Genomic DNA, 17,720 nt, shown 5'->3' with positions numbered 1-17,720 from the left:
AATTATTGTCATTACTTAATATCAACGCATTTTTTCCAAGCTATACAAACTCAAACGTTAATATCGATCGTTTATAACGATAAGTTGTCATCTCAACATTACGAGTCATAGACAATCTAGACTTCGTAATGTCAGGAGTTTTTGATGTCATCCGTTCGTAATTACAATTATTGATGAAAATCGTTTTAGAAATGATATTTTTCTGTGGTTTTTTGATTGATTTCAATACTTTGTGAGTTTATTTAAGTGTATAATAACATTTTTAGTGATGGTTAATGTGCAATTCCAGAGAAAAGTGAGATAATGTTTTGCGGCAGTGTTTGTTTACATGATTGGACAAGTATAGTTGAACTGAGTGTACCATGATTTAGATATTGTTTTCCTTAGATCTTGTATCACTGGTATATCTTACATGTCTGAAATGATGTTCAATAAAAGTATATAAAAGAAACAGAGACGATCATAATCGTAAATCGTAGCCAAGACTCTGTTATATTAAAAAGATAAATAGATAGAATACTCTTTATTGGCACACCTCAGCAAAAGATACAGTGGAGACAAAACAAATGATTATAAATAGAGGCAGACAACAGGCGGTCTTATCGCTAAAGAGCGATCTCTACCAGACAACCTTTAAAAGATTAAAGAAGTTAAAAGGGTGTGATGGCGGCTTTAGACTTTTATTGAACAACATTTCACGAAATATCTTAAAAAGTATAGTTTGTCACATCATTGATATGATAATAAATAAAACTTACGAATTACACAGATGTTTCGATGAGAAAATTGCAATCATTAGGGTTAGGTAGAGTAGTTTTTAATTTGACACCAGTTAGGAAAAAATGTTTTATGATTGTGTTCTTAATATGATATATTTATATACCGTGAAGACTTATTTCAACTGTTCTGTAAATATTATTCCTACATATATTGAAAAATATCTGTGCAATCACATAAAAAACAATTCTAGATTTCGAAGAGTGTAAATAAATAAGGCATGGTCGCAAGAGCTAAAGAACTAACGAATAATGGAATTTGGATGAAGTTTAACTCAAACAATTAAATGCAAACCCTGTCTATTGCAGGAAAACTCTAATTCTATAGCCATTTATATTTATATCACATAAATTACATTCATTATAAATAGAATAACATCCTCTTGCCGTACGCTTGGGGTCGCCGCTTAAATACATACCATAGACAAGACAGAGGAGCCGCTTTCTTAAAAAAATAAAAAAACGGAAGGTATAAAAAATAACTAAAGTCCATAAACAACAATAAATACAGGATATTTTGGAAGAAACGAAGGCGGCTAAAAATCGTTTTGAGATTTATTTAAATTCATCGAGCTCACTTTTCGCATTAGGTACACCTTGACTTGGCACTACCAAAATAATGGAGTTTAGTATGATGTGTAGGAATTTAGAAGATTAATTTAAGTGGAGAACTTAAAGACATAAATAGTTATATTAACCTTAAAAACGTCAAGAACAAAATAAGGCAATCGTACCAAGTTGCGTCCACAGTGCTGTGAACACCATTTAAGGGCGTACGCTGTCAACTTAATCTTTACATGAATGAGGGTATATGATGTGAATCCATTCAAAGGTTAAGTACCATTTTAATGCTGCAAGCTCTTGCATACATATTTATGAGAATGACGATACAAATAAAACACGCATTCTATTGTACCGTCTAAATGAGGAATAAGTTTCAGAGATTTTGATCTGAAAGCGCTAAATATTGAAGTTCAAGGTGTAATACGAAAAGCGAACAAGTCCCACGGACTTGAAAGGTAAAAAATAAATTAGGCTAAATTAGAAACCTCACTATTATAACTCGGAATGTTCGTCTTTGCCATCACCTAACTGCGGCGTTTCTGTCGCGGGCACCTCCTCCCTAACTTCCTCTTCTTGATTATCTTCAACTACTGGTTTTTCTACACTCTCCTCCACTTTCTCTTGACCCTCTGGAACTTCTATAGTTTCCTCAGTTTTGTTCTCCTTCTTAATTGGCTTCTTAGGCCTCCAAATCTTCATTTTATTCACTAGGTACTTAACTTCTCTGTCCAAACCGCCCATCTTCTCTCTTATGCTATCAATAGTCAGCTTAATCTCTTCGTTCTTCTTCAATTCGTTTTGTTCTTTTATCGACTTGTCCAACCACGCTTGAGTTTCTTCTATTTTCTTTTCTAAAACTGTGATTTCGACCTGAGTGAACATGTCTTTCTCCGGGTTGACTTCTTGAGTGAAATTCTTTGCAGATTTCAGGAATTCATTGGAACTGTTAAGCATGTTGCGTAGAGCGGCAATAGCGTCGGGTCTTTCTCTGTGCTCCCAATGTTTATAGAAGATAGGGTTAGTTTTCTCCTTGATCAAAGCAAGTTTCTCCTCGTACAGCTCAGTGGGAGCTTCATAGCCGTCCTCATACAGCCATTCAGACGTCTCAGAACACAACTTCTTGACTTCTTCGATCTGTTCAGGAGTACCGCATTCTGCAAACTCTTCCATGTCAATTTTCATCTGTGCATCAACTACAAATGCTTCTAAACTGTTGAGCGCGGATTCCCTTTCGGCGCGTTTTCTGTCTATAGCATCTAATTCTGATATTTTAGCTTTCGAAGTTTTGAACTGTTCCTGAGTGAGCGGTTGAAGGACTAGGACCTGTTCGTCAGTTTTGATCGGTTCTTTAAGGACTACGATCTTGGGCTTGGGTTTAGCTTCTGGTTCGGTAGCGTTTTGCTTATCTCCGGTCTCATTAGCGTTGGCGGTTTCATTCTTTTCGGCTTCCGGTGCCTTATCTTCTTCTTTTTTCTCTTCCGGTTTCTCAGCTTCATCGGAGCCGAAGAGTTTGCTGATGGTGCTGCCTAGTTTGGAGAGGGTGCTGTCTTTGTCTTCCTCCGTGACAGTTTTCTCCGCAACGAATTCTACGTTGACCAGGTTTAGGATGCCAGAGTCGTCCATGTTGAAGTGCGCCTTGATACCCTTGTGGTCGACGTGGTCGCCGGCGTGCTTGCGCAGCGCGGCGCCGACGCCGCGGAGCGTGACGAGCGTGAGGTTGAGCGCGCCGAGGTTGGCCAGCTCGGCGGCGGGGATGTGCTCGAGCTCGGCGTACTTCACGTGGAACGAGAAGTCGTCCGTGTGCTTGTTGAAGGTGATCACCTTCTTCTGCGGGTAGGGGTTCATTGGGCTGAACAGAGTTCTCTTGATCTGTAACAAAATTAAATATTATACGGTTAGGCGATCTGAAGTTTCCTACAGATAATTCCCATCAGGTTATGCTTTTTAGAATATTGCGCACTTTTCTATTAGTTTTGATATATTAGACGCACCGCCACTGCTGTACTCCTAGTTAACTTTCAAATTACATTTAGGTAAGTAACCGACAACTCATTTAGTGAGTTTCATATGACAGCAGTTCTCAAAAAGTTTGTACATAGCCACGTCAGCAAATTTTAATTGATCCTATTTTGTCACCAACATTTAGTAATATAAGTCGACTTTCGTGAGACATATACAGGATAATTATAGAAAATATAGATACTATTGTCCCGGACCTGTAAGTTCCTCTTTTTGACACACGACAGCGTCCACAAAACGTAAACTCGCGCGACCTAATAAAATTTTAAATAAAATCCTGTTTATTAAAAAAAAACAAGTACTTAAAAACCATATTTCGCTTTCTTTAAACATAATCTAACATATGTTATATTTTTACAGATCTTCGTTACGATATTAATTTATCACGCAGCATTTACTTATTATGTCATTTATCATCAATTTTTATTTTTAAACTAGTGCTGTGGCAGTCTGTCATTTCGATTCAAATGACATTTCAGTAAGTTGATAGAAATCGTATATTTGTTGCGCCTCTTTGTACATAGGGCCTAATCGATTCAACCATCATCATCCTCCTTGCGTTATCCCGGAATTTGGCACGGCTCATGGGAGCCTGGGGTCCGCTTTGACAACTAATCCCAAGATTTGACGTAGGCACTAGTTATACGAAACCGACTGCCATCTGTCCTTTCAACCCGAAGGGTCCTTTCAGCCTTATTGGGATTAGTCCGGTTTCCTCACGATGTTTTCCTTCACCGAAAAGCGACTGGCAAATATCAAATGACATTCGCACATAAGTTTCGAAAAACTCATTGGTACGAGCCGGAGTTCGACCCGCGACCTCCGGATCGAAGGTCGCACGCTCTTACCGCTAGGCCACCAGTCGATTCAACCAATTCGTAAATAATCGCTAGATTTGGCAAACGATACGTCTTAGCCACATCGCAACATACTTCCAAACAAATGTGTCAAAAAGAGGAACTTACAGCTCAGGGATAACAGAGAACCTTAATGATTATAAATCTTGGTAACAAAATATGAATAAAAAAAAACAAATTTAACTTTTTCTTTTTTGTACAAACTTTTTAAGAACTGCTGATGAATAATAGTGAGCTGCTAATAAAAATAAGATGGTTAGTATACAAAAATCGCACACTGTTAATGTAACAAACATAATCCCACTTAATCCCTGTATTACAATCTTACCTGTTCCTGAAATCAGTAAACGAAGATTAAATTACTTATCAAAGACATATGTAACTACGTATATGCTTATTTTCATTTTTATTTTCATTCAATCATCACTTATGGAATTGACATGTGGAGACAGGCGGCTGATAGGCAAAGGGTATTTATTCTCCAAAAAAGAGTGATCAGAATAATGGCTAGGGTGCCCTGGGATACGCCTGCCCCTGATATTTTCCGGTCTCTAAGGATAATGACCTTTCCAGGTCTCTATATATTTGAGGTGGCAAAAGTGGTGCGTAGGAATCTTGAAGAATTCAGAATGCGTGGTCCAAACTATCGTCATGGCTATAACATTCTGCCGAATAGACACAGACTGAAAAAATCAGAGCCGTGTGTGTGGTACACAGGTCCCAAAATTTACAACAAGTTACCCAATGACTTAAAAGTAGTTGAAATGTCTGACACCATGTTTACAACCAAACTCAAGAAATACCTAATAGAGAAAGCTTTCTACTCGGTAGATGAATTCCTAAACCCAAATGACTAGTAGCTATGTATATTCCAATTGCCTATGACATTCAATATTGCTAAAACTTATATTTTATAATTTAATTGCACAATTATATGATTTTCAAGAATCTAATTCGACAGTATCTCCCTATAATATACCTATCTAATGTTATTATTAAGTGAATAATTGATGATTATTGTAGTTACTATTCTCCTTTATTGATTTCCTTATTATTATTTATGTTGGTCTTGTTTATTATGTATGTTAAATTAAGTAAGCAGAAAATAATAAAATGACGTGTAACTCCTGTTATCAATAAATGATTGATTGATATAGACAGATAAAGTCTAAAAAAAACGTACCTCAGAACCATATAGAAAAAGGTCTGTGGCCAGTTCTTAAAAAGAAACTGATTTGACTAGTAGGAAACTAGCCTATTGTGAACATGCAATAGCATGGTTCCCGTTATTAAAACCGAGTATTCTCATGCCTTGTTAACTCATTTATGTCCTTTGAAAATGGACAAAAGCTAAGTATGCAAGAGTGCTCGGACAAGATATGTTCTGATTAGTTGGTTCCACTCAAAACGTGCCGCCTCGGGAGGAAATTGCCGCGCGAAGCAACTCCGTCTGTGTAGATGTACCTCGATTTGTATGAAAACGCCCGTCATATGAAATAATAAAGACAATTTTAATAATTCAGGACCCATTAATGATTAGGTACACAGTTTAGAGCCTTTATAGGGCCTGTTTAACCGTCGACATATGTAAATAGAAGTCCTATCATCGCGTCCCGACCGGTTTTGGCCTCGGTGACACGGTTTGTACTGGCTACTTGGCTAGTGAGACGACGGCCGATGAGCTCTGAGGTGACTGATTTGTGCAGTAAATGTAGGGCATTGCAGGTGACCACCGCTCCGATGAAATTATCGTTTATAACATAAACATAACCGTAGGTGGTCGGGCCTTCAATCCTTTCATAAGAGTCTGATGTACGGAACAAGGTAAACATAAATGACGGGCGTTTTCAGAGTCTCGGTGTAGACCCACCTAGCGTTCGAAAATTTGAGTCGTATAACAGCTCGCTCAGTCAGTACGATGTTACGCGAACGATCCACTACAGTAAATTGTACAGTCGGTTCATCTTTACTTGTCCTATCATGTAAACAAACGAAACGTCAAATATGATCAAAGACAATAACTAATGATTGGAAATGTCGATAAAATGATGTATTAACGATAATTTGTAAATAAACGCTGCTAACGTCATCAGAGGATTTTCAATTTTACGTCACACAATATCTATGTAAAAAAAAACCAAAATTTAATTAGGTTTCGTCGCATTTGCAACAATCCTATGGAAAAGGCTAGTACATTATTCATTTTATACTTAGTACCTAACATTAACACTAATACAACAAAAAATATACTGATAATATAATATTTATTGTAAAGAGGTAATAAAAACTTTAAAAAAAAAGTCAGTTAATAAATCTGATAAATTATTGTAATTAATATCAACGCATTTTTTCCAAGCTATACAAACTCAAACGTTAATATCGATCGTTCATAACGATAAGTTGTCATCTCAACATTACGAGTCATAAACAATCTAGTCTTCGTAATGTCAGGAGTTTTTGATGTCATCCGTTCGTAATTACAATTATTGATGAAAATCGTTATAGAAATGAGTAGTATATATTTGGGAAGTTTAAACCACTTTCATTTCGTTCGAGCGATTCTCGCTCAAACTCATTCCAGTGGTCTAAACTCCCAAATACATCCTAACCCTCAAATATCTGGGCAAGAATTGTATCATCATCGTTAGGAAGTTTAAACCACATCGATATCGTTTTGCTATAATAATCGCGTTTGCATGATCATGTTAGCCATACCGTTGGGAAGTTTAAAATCACTTCATACCGTTCGAGCGTTTCGCGATCGAAATCGTTCCAGTGCTTACAAACTCATATATCCGGGCTCTCAAACATCGGGCTAAGATTTTTTCTATGTTACATACTATTCAAATTACTTGTCGTCTCTTGAAACAAAGGTGTTTTGAGAGCACTTTATTTGAATCTTCAGTGAATATCAGTTATAAGAACACGTTATAAAATGTATGTTTCTTGAAAAAAGATGCAAAAGCTTAACGCAACTCACTCTCTGAGGTGGCCAGTCCCAGAGTGCGAGTCTCTTCCAAGCGAATGCTCGGTTGACTATGGCGTTTTCACACAACATGTCTGATCAACTCGTCAGCGTCACAGAACATGAATGGACCTCCAAGGTGCTCAACCCCGGCGTAAGGCCGCATTTTACGTGCATCATTTAAGTACAATCCTCTTCAGGCATGGAAATCCATATATATCGACCGCGTATATACAGAGTTTCCCTAAGTATCTGATTCAACATTGCACACAAGTCGGTTGGCCAATTCCGAAAAGTGTGAACGTTGGAGTCCCCGGTCGTCGAGACTCATCAACGTCGTCTATAAGGCGTTTATTTATACGAAGTAACATTAAAAACTTTGATAGTGCGATGTAGACCTATCGTTTATAATAAACGAAGTAAATACCACCTTTTGATTAACAATTGTGGACTTTGTAATTAAACAGTAAAAGTCTGAAACGGCAGAAAATACACTATAGTCTTATTTAGCTATGTCAAGGGGGAATGTAATCAGATCATATTTATTATCATTGATGTTTTACTGCAAGTGCGGCCTCTATTAGTGAGGGATGGTACTAACTACTTCGTTAATTAGATGCTTCTAAGGCATCGTGTTATCCAATATATTATTATGCTAGGTTGCGCTAATTCCCATAGATGTCGTTCACTATCGTTTCCATAGTAAGGAGCTTCCCTTCAATGGTTCCAACTAAAAAAATCTCATGGGTTCATTTAGTTAAGCACTCAACAAAAGGAGCCTATTTGAGCAAAACAATTATTTCATAATGACTTCGAACTATGTATGTATGTTTATTGGAACAAGAGTTTTAGACTGTTTGTATTAGGAGGATAAATACTTAATAGATGCACATAAATATATTGTAACGTCATTATATATTTGCTCAATTATTACTTTTAATAGCAATAGTCTAAAGTCTTATTTAAAAAATATGGATATTTTTATCTGATATAAACATTTTCATTCATTCATTTAAAGACGAAGAGAAAAATAATAATAAGCACTTCACAGAAATGTTGGCCATTTTTGAGATTCGAACCCAGGACCATCCATTTTATAGGTACTGTTAAGTACTGCTACTTAGCCGATCATCAAGGTTCGTGTTGCGAAAATGCAACGTCATATCCATATGTTATTCTAATTAGGTATTCTGCATTGATTGCACTAATTGTTAAAAACAACATCTAACATTTCGTAATTTCGAAACGGATGTAAATTGTTATAGGATACTTGCGTTAGCATAGTATTGGCATAAATATAGGGTTGCCGCCGGCACGTATTTGGTGATTTATGATTATTGGTGATATGATAAAGTAACATTATCATAACCGGGATAAACACCTTAATCTCTTTATTCACTGTTTTGGATGTTTCATCAGCGCAAAACATACGTTTTAAAACCAATGTTTTCTTGTTAGGTGTTTAACTTATTCTAAGTACACTAAAATAATATGTTTGAATATTGGCTTTTAAACCAAATTGAGAATAATTACAAAAATAATTTAGTAGTATAAATTACTTTAGCAACATGTTATCTTGCCGCTATGGAGTGATTTCTTGAATAAGATTACCTACACCTAAGATACCACTATCACTTAATCGCTTAATAAGTTTGCCTCGATTTTGCATTTTAAACACCGTAGTATATTAAGTTAGTCATACAAATGGCTTACATGCATTTATTACGAGTACTAGTAAAATGAGGACTGTGACACCCCTGATTCGTTTAGTAAAATCATCAATAAATTGCTATTAATAAACCATCATTCTAATTGTTTATTCCTTTGCTACTTTGCTCTTTACAGTGCACATTACGTACTCATACGTCTTATAAATAATAAGTTCGAACCACCGTCATTTCTACATATTATAACATGTAAGTAAGTGTTGTATTTTGTTTTTTTTTTTATAAATTATAATACTAGTTGCTCATGTGCAAGGTTTAAAATGATTTTTTTAATTTACTTTTAGGTCGGACTCCGAGTTTGAAACTATTGTACCCCTAAATAACAAGACTGGAGGTGCGAAAGCGAAAAAACCGGTGCAGAAAAGAAAGTCCGATGCTGCTAATAGGTAAAAAGATATGACACCTGCACGTACCTACTTACATATTGTATGCGTTGCATACGTAAATTGTTTTTGATTATTACGTTTTATTTTACCTACTTACATTATGAATTTAAATTTACAAATTGTTAAAATATTTTCAGGTCCGATTCAGAACGAGAGTGGGAAGAAATTGACGCGGGGACCAAGAAGGTGAAGAAGCCTCGCCAGGCGAAATCTCCTAGGTATGTTACACATTTAAAATATGCATCTATTCGATTATTATAATTGTGACACCCACCTGTTGTAATCTGAAAAATATTTTTTGTTGCCTTGTTTTGCATTACTTATATTTTATTGTATTATTTACAGGACTACTAGTGGAGCGTCTAAGAAAAAGACTGCCAGCAACCCCTTCGACGTCTTCGAGCTATTTCCTGATGACGAGGCATTTGCGAAAAATTGCCCTACACCAGACCAGCTACGCTCGTCTATAACTCAACGCGTGGCTGATGGATTGACTCGGCGTGCTGCTGATCTTGAGGGGGAGTTTTTCTTGGAGCTGCGAGTATACAACACCGCCGATATACGCAGTGAGTTAGCGGAGCATAAGTGGAAAAAGACCCTTCTGGCAGTTAAAGCGCAAATAAATAACGATACTCCTCAGTGGGAATATCTACAAAAACTCACAAAGCATTTAAGAACTCTTTTTGACGATGCTGAAGTTACATTTTTTCACAACAAAAAAGGTTAAAAATTCAGCATTGTCAAAAATCATTTTTAAGTGTATATTTTGAACTGTATTCGGATACCACACATATACATATAGGTACTTACTTTAGTTAGATAAATACTTATTTTACTGTTTTATACGCGAATTTAGTTAGGTGGAACTAAAATGCCTTTTTGCTCTGCCTGTTCAATCCAAGTTCTGAAAAATAAATGGGTTGGTCATTTGAGAAGTACTAAACACAAAAATAATTCTTTAGTGGCAGTAACTGATGGCGTAATTGAGATTTCGTCTGCCTTTCAGGGTCGTATATCATCTTATAGAGTTTTCGGATCTGAAGAGCTAGAATTTGCTATACCTGAACAGTTTTTAGATAATTTAACGTCGAAACTAGAAAATATTATAAAACAGTGTTTGATAAAGCACGTGTGTTTAAAAATCAATTTCGAGTATTTTGGAAACTTTCTTTTATTTAAGAACAACCGGCAGGAAACAAAGTCGTTTACGACAAAAAACTTCACAGTACATCAAAACTATACATTTTCTGAGTTATACCAAAAAGTTATAAACGACATAAAAAATAACATTGAAAATTTTGAGCAGCGCGATAGTGGATGGACTTTCTTATCTAATTTATATGTAGAGGTTAATGTTAACAAATACCAGCCTCTGAAAGGATCTTCTTACATAGATTTACCTAAGTCTATTAAAAACAAGAAAGCTTGTATTAACATACAGAATAAAGATGAATATTGTTTTCTGTGGAGTATTGTTGCTGCGCTTTATCCCTCAAAAAATCACAAAGAGCGTACGGCCTCATACCCCCACTTTAAAGACGTGTTGAATATTGATGGTCTCAGTTTTCCCATAACTTTCTCTGATATTGGTATGTTTGAGCATAAAAATGTGGGTTTAAGTATTAATGTGTATTCTTTAATGGATAATCGTACAGTGGCAGGACCTATTTATAGATCTCAATATAAAAGGAGTAAGAAAATTAATTTACTTTTAATAGAGAAAGGAAATAAATCGCACTACGTTTTAATAAATAATTTGTCTCGATTGGTTCGTTCTCAAATAACTAAACATCATGGTAAACTTTACTTTTGTGAAGATTGCCTCTTATTTTTTCCTTCCCTAGACAAGTTTGAAAGTCACTCCTGTAGTGGAATCGCCACTGTACTCCCGGAAAGAGGTACATTTCTACAATTTAAACATTATGAACGTCACTATAATGTTCCTTTTGTAGTTTATTGTGACTTTGAAACAATTCTTAGGCCATTTCAATCATGTGAGCCTGAAAAGGAACATCAGGGAAGTTTCACTGTAAATAAACAAATGCATATACCCGCAGCTTTTGCCTATAACATAGTCTGCTCTTATGATCAACGCTTAAATAGATTTATTCAATACAGAGGACCCGACTGTGTTTCTAAATTTTTAAAATATTTATACAGACATGTTGAAGATATTTATAAAATATTGCGTGAAGAAGTGCCTATGATTTTCACAGAAACAAATGCTTTAGCCCACAAAAATGCTCAGACATGCCACATTTGCCTGACTGCTTTATTTGGCGACAAAGTAAGAGATCACTGCCACTTAACTGGTGTTTATCGTGGGGCCACTCATCAATACTGTAACTTACGTTATAGTGTTCCCAAATTTATTCCTGTTTTCTTTCATAACTTAGCAGGATATGATGCGCACTTGTTTATAAAGGAGTTATGCGAGGATGTAGGTTCAAAGGTGCAAATAATTGCGAAGAACAAGGAAAACTATATATCCTTCAGTAAGTTTTTAAAGATGCCTGACGATCAGTATGTGCGGATACGATTTGTAGATTCGTTTAAATTCCTAGATACAAGTTTAGAAAAATTAGCGAAGGGACTTGCTAAGGCAGACTTTTCTCACTTACGATTATTTTTTCCTGATGAAATCAAATTTGACCTATTGACTAGAAAAGGTGTTTATCCTTATGACTATATAACATGTTGGGACACGTTTGCCGAGACTGAATTACCTTCGCAGGATTTATTTTATAACTCGTTAACTTCGGAGAACATAAGTGATGAGGATTATGTGCATGCGCAAACTGTATGGAATACATTTAATATAAAAAATCTTGGTCAATATACGGATCTTTACCTTCAGACCGACGTTTTACTTTTATCAGACATCTTTGAAAATTTTCGGCGAAATTGTATGGTTAGTTATCGACTAGATCCTGCGTTCTATTTAACCTCCCCTAGTCTTTCATTCGATGCAATGTTACTAATGACTGGTATTAAATTAGAGCTAATATCAGACCTAGAAATCATTCGCTTTATTCAAAAAGGGATTCGAGGAGGGATTTGTATGTGTTCAACTAGACATTCCATTGCAAATAATCAGTATATGAAAACCTACGATAACAAATCACCTGATTCGTTTCTCATATACATAGATTGTAATAATTTGTACGGGTATGCAATGTCACAACCGCTGCCTGTGTCAGATTTTCGTTTTTTGGATGACTTTGAAATTTCACACCTAGATATTACATCGGTTTCAGACGACGCGGAATTTGGGTATATACTTGAGGTTGACTTGCTATATCCGCAATATTTACATCATGATCACAACGACTATCCTTTTTGCGCAGAAAAGTTTGTTCCTCCGGGAGGAAAAAATACAAAATTAATTCCAAATTTGTTCGATAAATATGAGTACGTAATTCATTACGAGCATCTAAAAACATGCCTCAAAAACGGTTTGGTTATTAAGAAAATACATCGTGTACTCACTTTTAAACAAAATTCTTTTTTAAAGAAATACATAGACTTAAATACAGAGTTGCGGAAAAATGCGAAAACCCAATTTCAACAGGACCTATTTAAACTAATGAACAATTCGATATTCGGAAAAACTCTTGAGGATTGTGAACGACGCGTTGACGTAAAACTGGTCAACCAGTGGTATGACGAACGAAACAGCACTAAAAAGGTTACTTGTGGCGGTACTTTAATAGCAAGACCCAATTTTCATAGCGCCACAGTGCTCACTGACAACTTGGTAGCCATTCAAATGAAGCCAGAAAGAGTTGTATTGGATAAACCCATTTACATAGGATTCTCGGTATTAGAACTATCCAAAAACCATATGTACAAATTTCACTACTCGGTAATAAAACCCCACTATAGTGATCGCGTTCGCCTCTGTTATTCTGATACTGACAGTTTCATTTATGAAATTAAAACTAGAGACTTTTACCAAGACTTAAGGACACATTTCTTAGATTTCTTTGATACGAGTAATTACAGTCCTTTAAATGATTTCCAGATTCCTTTGCGTAATAAAAAGATTCCGGGACTATTCAAAGATGAGCTAGAAGGATCACTTATAACAGAGTTTGTAGGATTGCGGTCTAAGCTGTATTGTATAACTAGTACACACCCGAAAAAGGGCTTTGTAAAAAAAGCAAAAGGTACTAAGGCTGGTGCCATCAAAGATTTGACACTGGAAAATTACAAAGACGTACTTTTAAACGATAAAATCATTCGAAAAAAGAATATTTTGTTTAAAACTATCAAACATGACATCTTCACTCAAACGGTCAACAAAGTTGCTTTATGTAATAAAGATGATAAACGAATTATTTTATCAGACAAAGTTTCAACTATGGCATGGGGTAATAGTTCTTTTTTGTAGATCCGAAACAAATAATGGAAAAGTTGTAACTAAAAGTAAGTGCTGAATATTATATGTTGTAGCGAATTTCAATGTACTATTTCAATTGTATTTACCGTGAAAGTGTTTCAAACTGTTATTAAACTTAGTTAACAGAGTTAATCATGAAAAAATTTACACTTTATTTTAGCAGGATGAGGGATATTCCACTTATACTCCGCTAACTCACTGCATTGGAAAATAAATATATATATAATAACGCACGTCTGTATTTTATGCTTTTATTTTGTATACTTATCTAATAAACGTATAAAAAATATGTGTTCAGTTTATTTCTTCTTATACACTCCCATACTTTCCATTTTTACAGGGTGTAACCAAAATACTGATCAACCGTTTAAGAATGTATTCAATATACATAGTACCTATTGTACAAATAATTATGTTATTTTTAAGTAGCTTTAACAATGTTTCCCAATGAAAATAATGTAAAAAGATGAATACATTCTTAAATGGATGACAATTATTTTTGTTATAAGTTTCCTACTCAAAAGCCTGAGTGCTGTAGATTCATTTTTCTTTAAGGATATACAGAGCTATATCTTATAGTAAATAATAGTTGCAAGTGCGCTGTGTGAGTAACTTTCACTCAGTGTTATAAATTATAATTAAATACATCAATTTCTTACTAATGATAATGAGTAGTATACAAAGGTGTTAATTTTGCTCATCACATGTGACTCTCTTCTTTTGAGCTGTTTGATAAATCAATTAACGCCGACAAGTAACAAGAAGCTTATCTACCTAACCTGTATATATTGCATAGCTGAATAGAGTCTAATTTCTTGGCGCGTGCATGCCTACGCTGGCAAAAGCAGGTCAACAACATTATTGGAAAACTGCAATACTGACATTCTCTATATTGTTATAATGTTTGCATGTTCGCATTTATGAATTTGATACAATAAGAAGTGGTCGTTCAAGTAATAAGTTCAAGTAAGTAATTATTTTATTTTTATTATATACTTTTAGTAAATATTATGTGATAATTTAAATACATTATTATTATTTATTTATTTAAACTTTATTTTACAAAAGAAAAACTTAAAATTACAAGAGGTAGATTTAATGCTTAATAGTAAGGCTTTATTAAAGGTAATACTTATTGTGTTACAGTTTCAACATGTGCGAACATTGTGACCCCGAGGATCCTTTTACCCATGCTCAAGAGTGGAACACCCAGACATTTGAAGACGCATATCCAGAACTTGCCAACAAGCATGACGTGACCATTACAGCATCATCAATAGAAACACCCAACAAAAAGAAAATAAAAACTAAACAGCGTGCTCCAAAACGTAAATTAAAATCATCCACTACTTTTGTGAAATGTAGAAAATCCGTTGCTGAGGGACCCCGTCTGATACAAATAAAAATCATCGGCTTACGTAACGGGCAGGAAAGCCAGGCAGAGAGTGATGATGAAGAAAATATGATCTTTAGTGCTCAATATATAGCCAGCGAACCAGTGGACAATGTTGTGGATTCGGCATACAGTTTAATAAATCAAATCTCTAAATCAATGTTACAAGAAAATTTCTGAGTTTATTGTTAAGGTTAAAAATGTATGTGTGCGTAAAATAAAAAAATAAAAAATGGGTCTTTCATTACAGACTTTTATTTATTATCATTAAAACATAATACAGTGCTTATTTCTAAAATAGTAAACATCGTTTTAAATCTTGTGCAGACACAATAGTATCAAAATACCACTTTTTAATACATATAACATTTTTTAAAGCACATTTTTTTTCATGATGCAGGCAGTTATATGCACTAGACTTATTACAATATTTTTCATGCAAATGTAGAAAATTAGGACAATCTTGTTCACCTAAATCTATTACAGCACAATTAGCACACAAATCTTTAACCCACTTAATTTTTTCCGCTCCTTTTACATAAATGTTCTTGTTATTTAAATGGTTCACAATCATTCTTTTAAATTCTCTGTGATCGACAAATCCTTCCCTCCATAAAATCCCGTGGTTTTTTTCTAACCATATTACTCTTTTTCTTTCTTGCTGAGATAAATGAGAAAACGTGTAGGGTGGTTTTATTAAAAAGACTTGCGTGTATTCTTTAGTACTAAGTGCGAATTCCTTTATTATAAAATCGTTATTTAATGATTTAAATCCTTGAACATCCACGAATAAGCTTTTAGTGCTCATGATATTTTCCTTGTTATATTGCTAAGAGGTCTATACTCTATAATGCTATCATTCAAAATAAGACAATACGCAGATGTTTGATCGGGTATATCCTCACTGCACTCTATTTCAACTCTGATGTCAACAACACCCGATTTTAAAGTGTCACTTTGTCTTGAACAATCCACGAAAAACAATGGTGCTATTTCTTTGAAATCGTAAGGATTTAACAAGGGTGCCTGACTACGATTATAGTAGGACTGTTGGAATTTAGAATATTGCTCGTATAATATAGCATACTTCTCATCGGAAAAACTAACATTCAAATTTTCATAAGGATAATATATAGAATTCAAGAAAACTTTAACCTCTCTCAAGTTACAATGATCGAAATGTGTTATATCTTTGTCGGACGCATTTTTCCTACCAGTTTTCAAACCAACTATAACATACCGAGGTTTTTCGATTTGAGATGAAGTTTTAATAGCCCAAGAGTGCTTGGAAGTTTTTGGCAGCAGTGGATATTCGAAGAGGTCCCAGTTTCTGAACGCAATTTGTATTGCACGATCTTTTTCCACATATTTAAGAAGATTCAGTCTTTCCCGATCGGAAACCTTAATATGAGGCATACGCCATACCACTTTTGATAAAGTAACATTGTCTATATATTCATTTGGGTTCAATTTAACGCTATTCAAGTTAGTGTTAGAGCGTAAAAGTATAAGTTCATGTTTGCAATTAATAATAATTTTGTTGTAGTCTTCAGCAAAGCCCAAAATTTTGTTTAATGGTATAGAAGCAGAAAATAAACCTCGGGTAACTTTAGTACCTTTTATGTCCCACCCCCACGACTTTGCCATTCTCGCTTCATGTTCACTCATGGATAAAAGAGATTTCATTGTTGTTGTGATTCCTGCATTTTTTATTTTGTCTATTTCAATTCCATTCAGTTCGTATCGAATGTCTTGAAAGAAATGGAGGACAGGGTTATTGGTAAACAGGACGCTCGACACGGGTTGTTTTGTTTCTCTGTTCATCACTGTAATAGTACCTTCTATGTATAATGTGCTAGCTGAAGGCAACACGTACATATCTTGCTGATTGATGGGTATGCGAATTTCATCGTTCAAATTAAAACTTGTAACGTAAGGTTTGTACGAGTGGTATTCATAACTTTCGATTGAGTTATCATAGCTAAAGGAGTTTGCTAAGTCCAGAATGCTCATTTTAGTAAACCGATTGATCTGAGAAACAAAATATTTTCACTAGTGAGCCTGCTTTTCGGTCTTCTTTTCTTGATAGCACCAAGGGTACTGCCTGATTTATCACGGTTCACTGCTGTTTTATTGAAATCAATCATTTTTTTCTCAGGTGTAAATATATTTGAATCTCTTCTCCGCGTAAATTTATCAATTGGTTGTTGGTATCTAGTAGTCTTATTTTAAGAGAACTTAAAGTATTTTGAGTGACGGGAAAATAAATAACGTTTTTAGGCGTCTCTATTATTCTATACCCTGGAGGCACATTAGGTACAAATTCATGAACTATATGGCTCGGTTTTCCGTTAATAAATGATCCACTAATGATATCACATTCGATTCGAACTATAGTCGTCGATAGAATGGACACTGGAAATGGAGATTCCATTAATATATTCGCAGGAACAGTTTCATTACCGAAACCTAGTAGTTTACCTATGGAGTTATCGCCACCAAAATGTATGCTCTTAGAGCAAAAAATAGATGTTTTTAGAGTATTATTATTACACAAAAGTTTAAAAGAACAGCCTTGAACATGTGTTTTTAAATAATCGTTTAAATCCTGGAGTTCATAAGAGCCTTCTG

At 34.9% G+C, this 17,720-nt stretch overlaps 1 protein-coding gene and 1 long non-coding RNA gene across 3 annotated transcripts in view; one reads left to right on the top strand and one right to left on the bottom strand.

The window, feature by feature from the left end:
- Window positions 1-845: 845 nt before the first annotated feature.
- LOC125235647 (hypoxia up-regulated protein 1) overlaps window positions 846-17,720 on the bottom strand; it is a 39,429-nt gene continuing 22,554 nt past the window's right edge. Inside the window, exons 9-10 of one of the 2 annotated variants that reach the window (XM_048142247.1) lie at window positions 4,545-4,550; window positions 846-3,209 (exon numbers count right to left, since the gene is read on the bottom strand). In XM_048142247.1, coding sequence (XP_047998204.1) covers window positions 1,833-3,209; window positions 4,545-4,550 — 1,383 coding nt within the window. In that variant the 3' untranslated portion in view covers window positions 846-1,832. The remainder of the gene's footprint in view (window positions 3,210-4,544; window positions 4,551-17,720) is intronic. The other variant, XM_048142248.1, reaches the window with a different exon arrangement.
- On the top strand, window positions 9,141-14,954 carry LOC125235649. Its single transcript, XR_007178106.1, has 4 exons — window positions 9,141-9,294; window positions 9,432-9,512; window positions 9,640-9,860; window positions 14,843-14,954. It is a non-coding gene; the product is annotated as an uncharacterized LOC125235649 (long non-coding RNA).

The sequence above is a fragment of the Leguminivora glycinivorella genome, chromosome 17 (genome assembly GCF_023078275.1).
Source record: "Leguminivora glycinivorella isolate SPB_JAAS2020 chromosome 17, LegGlyc_1.1, whole genome shotgun sequence".
Lineage (NCBI taxonomy): Eukaryota > Metazoa > Arthropoda > Insecta > Lepidoptera > Tortricidae > Leguminivora > Leguminivora glycinivorella.
The sequence above is the reverse complement of the archived record's forward strand: the minus strand, read 5'-3'. Positions and strand labels throughout refer to the sequence as shown.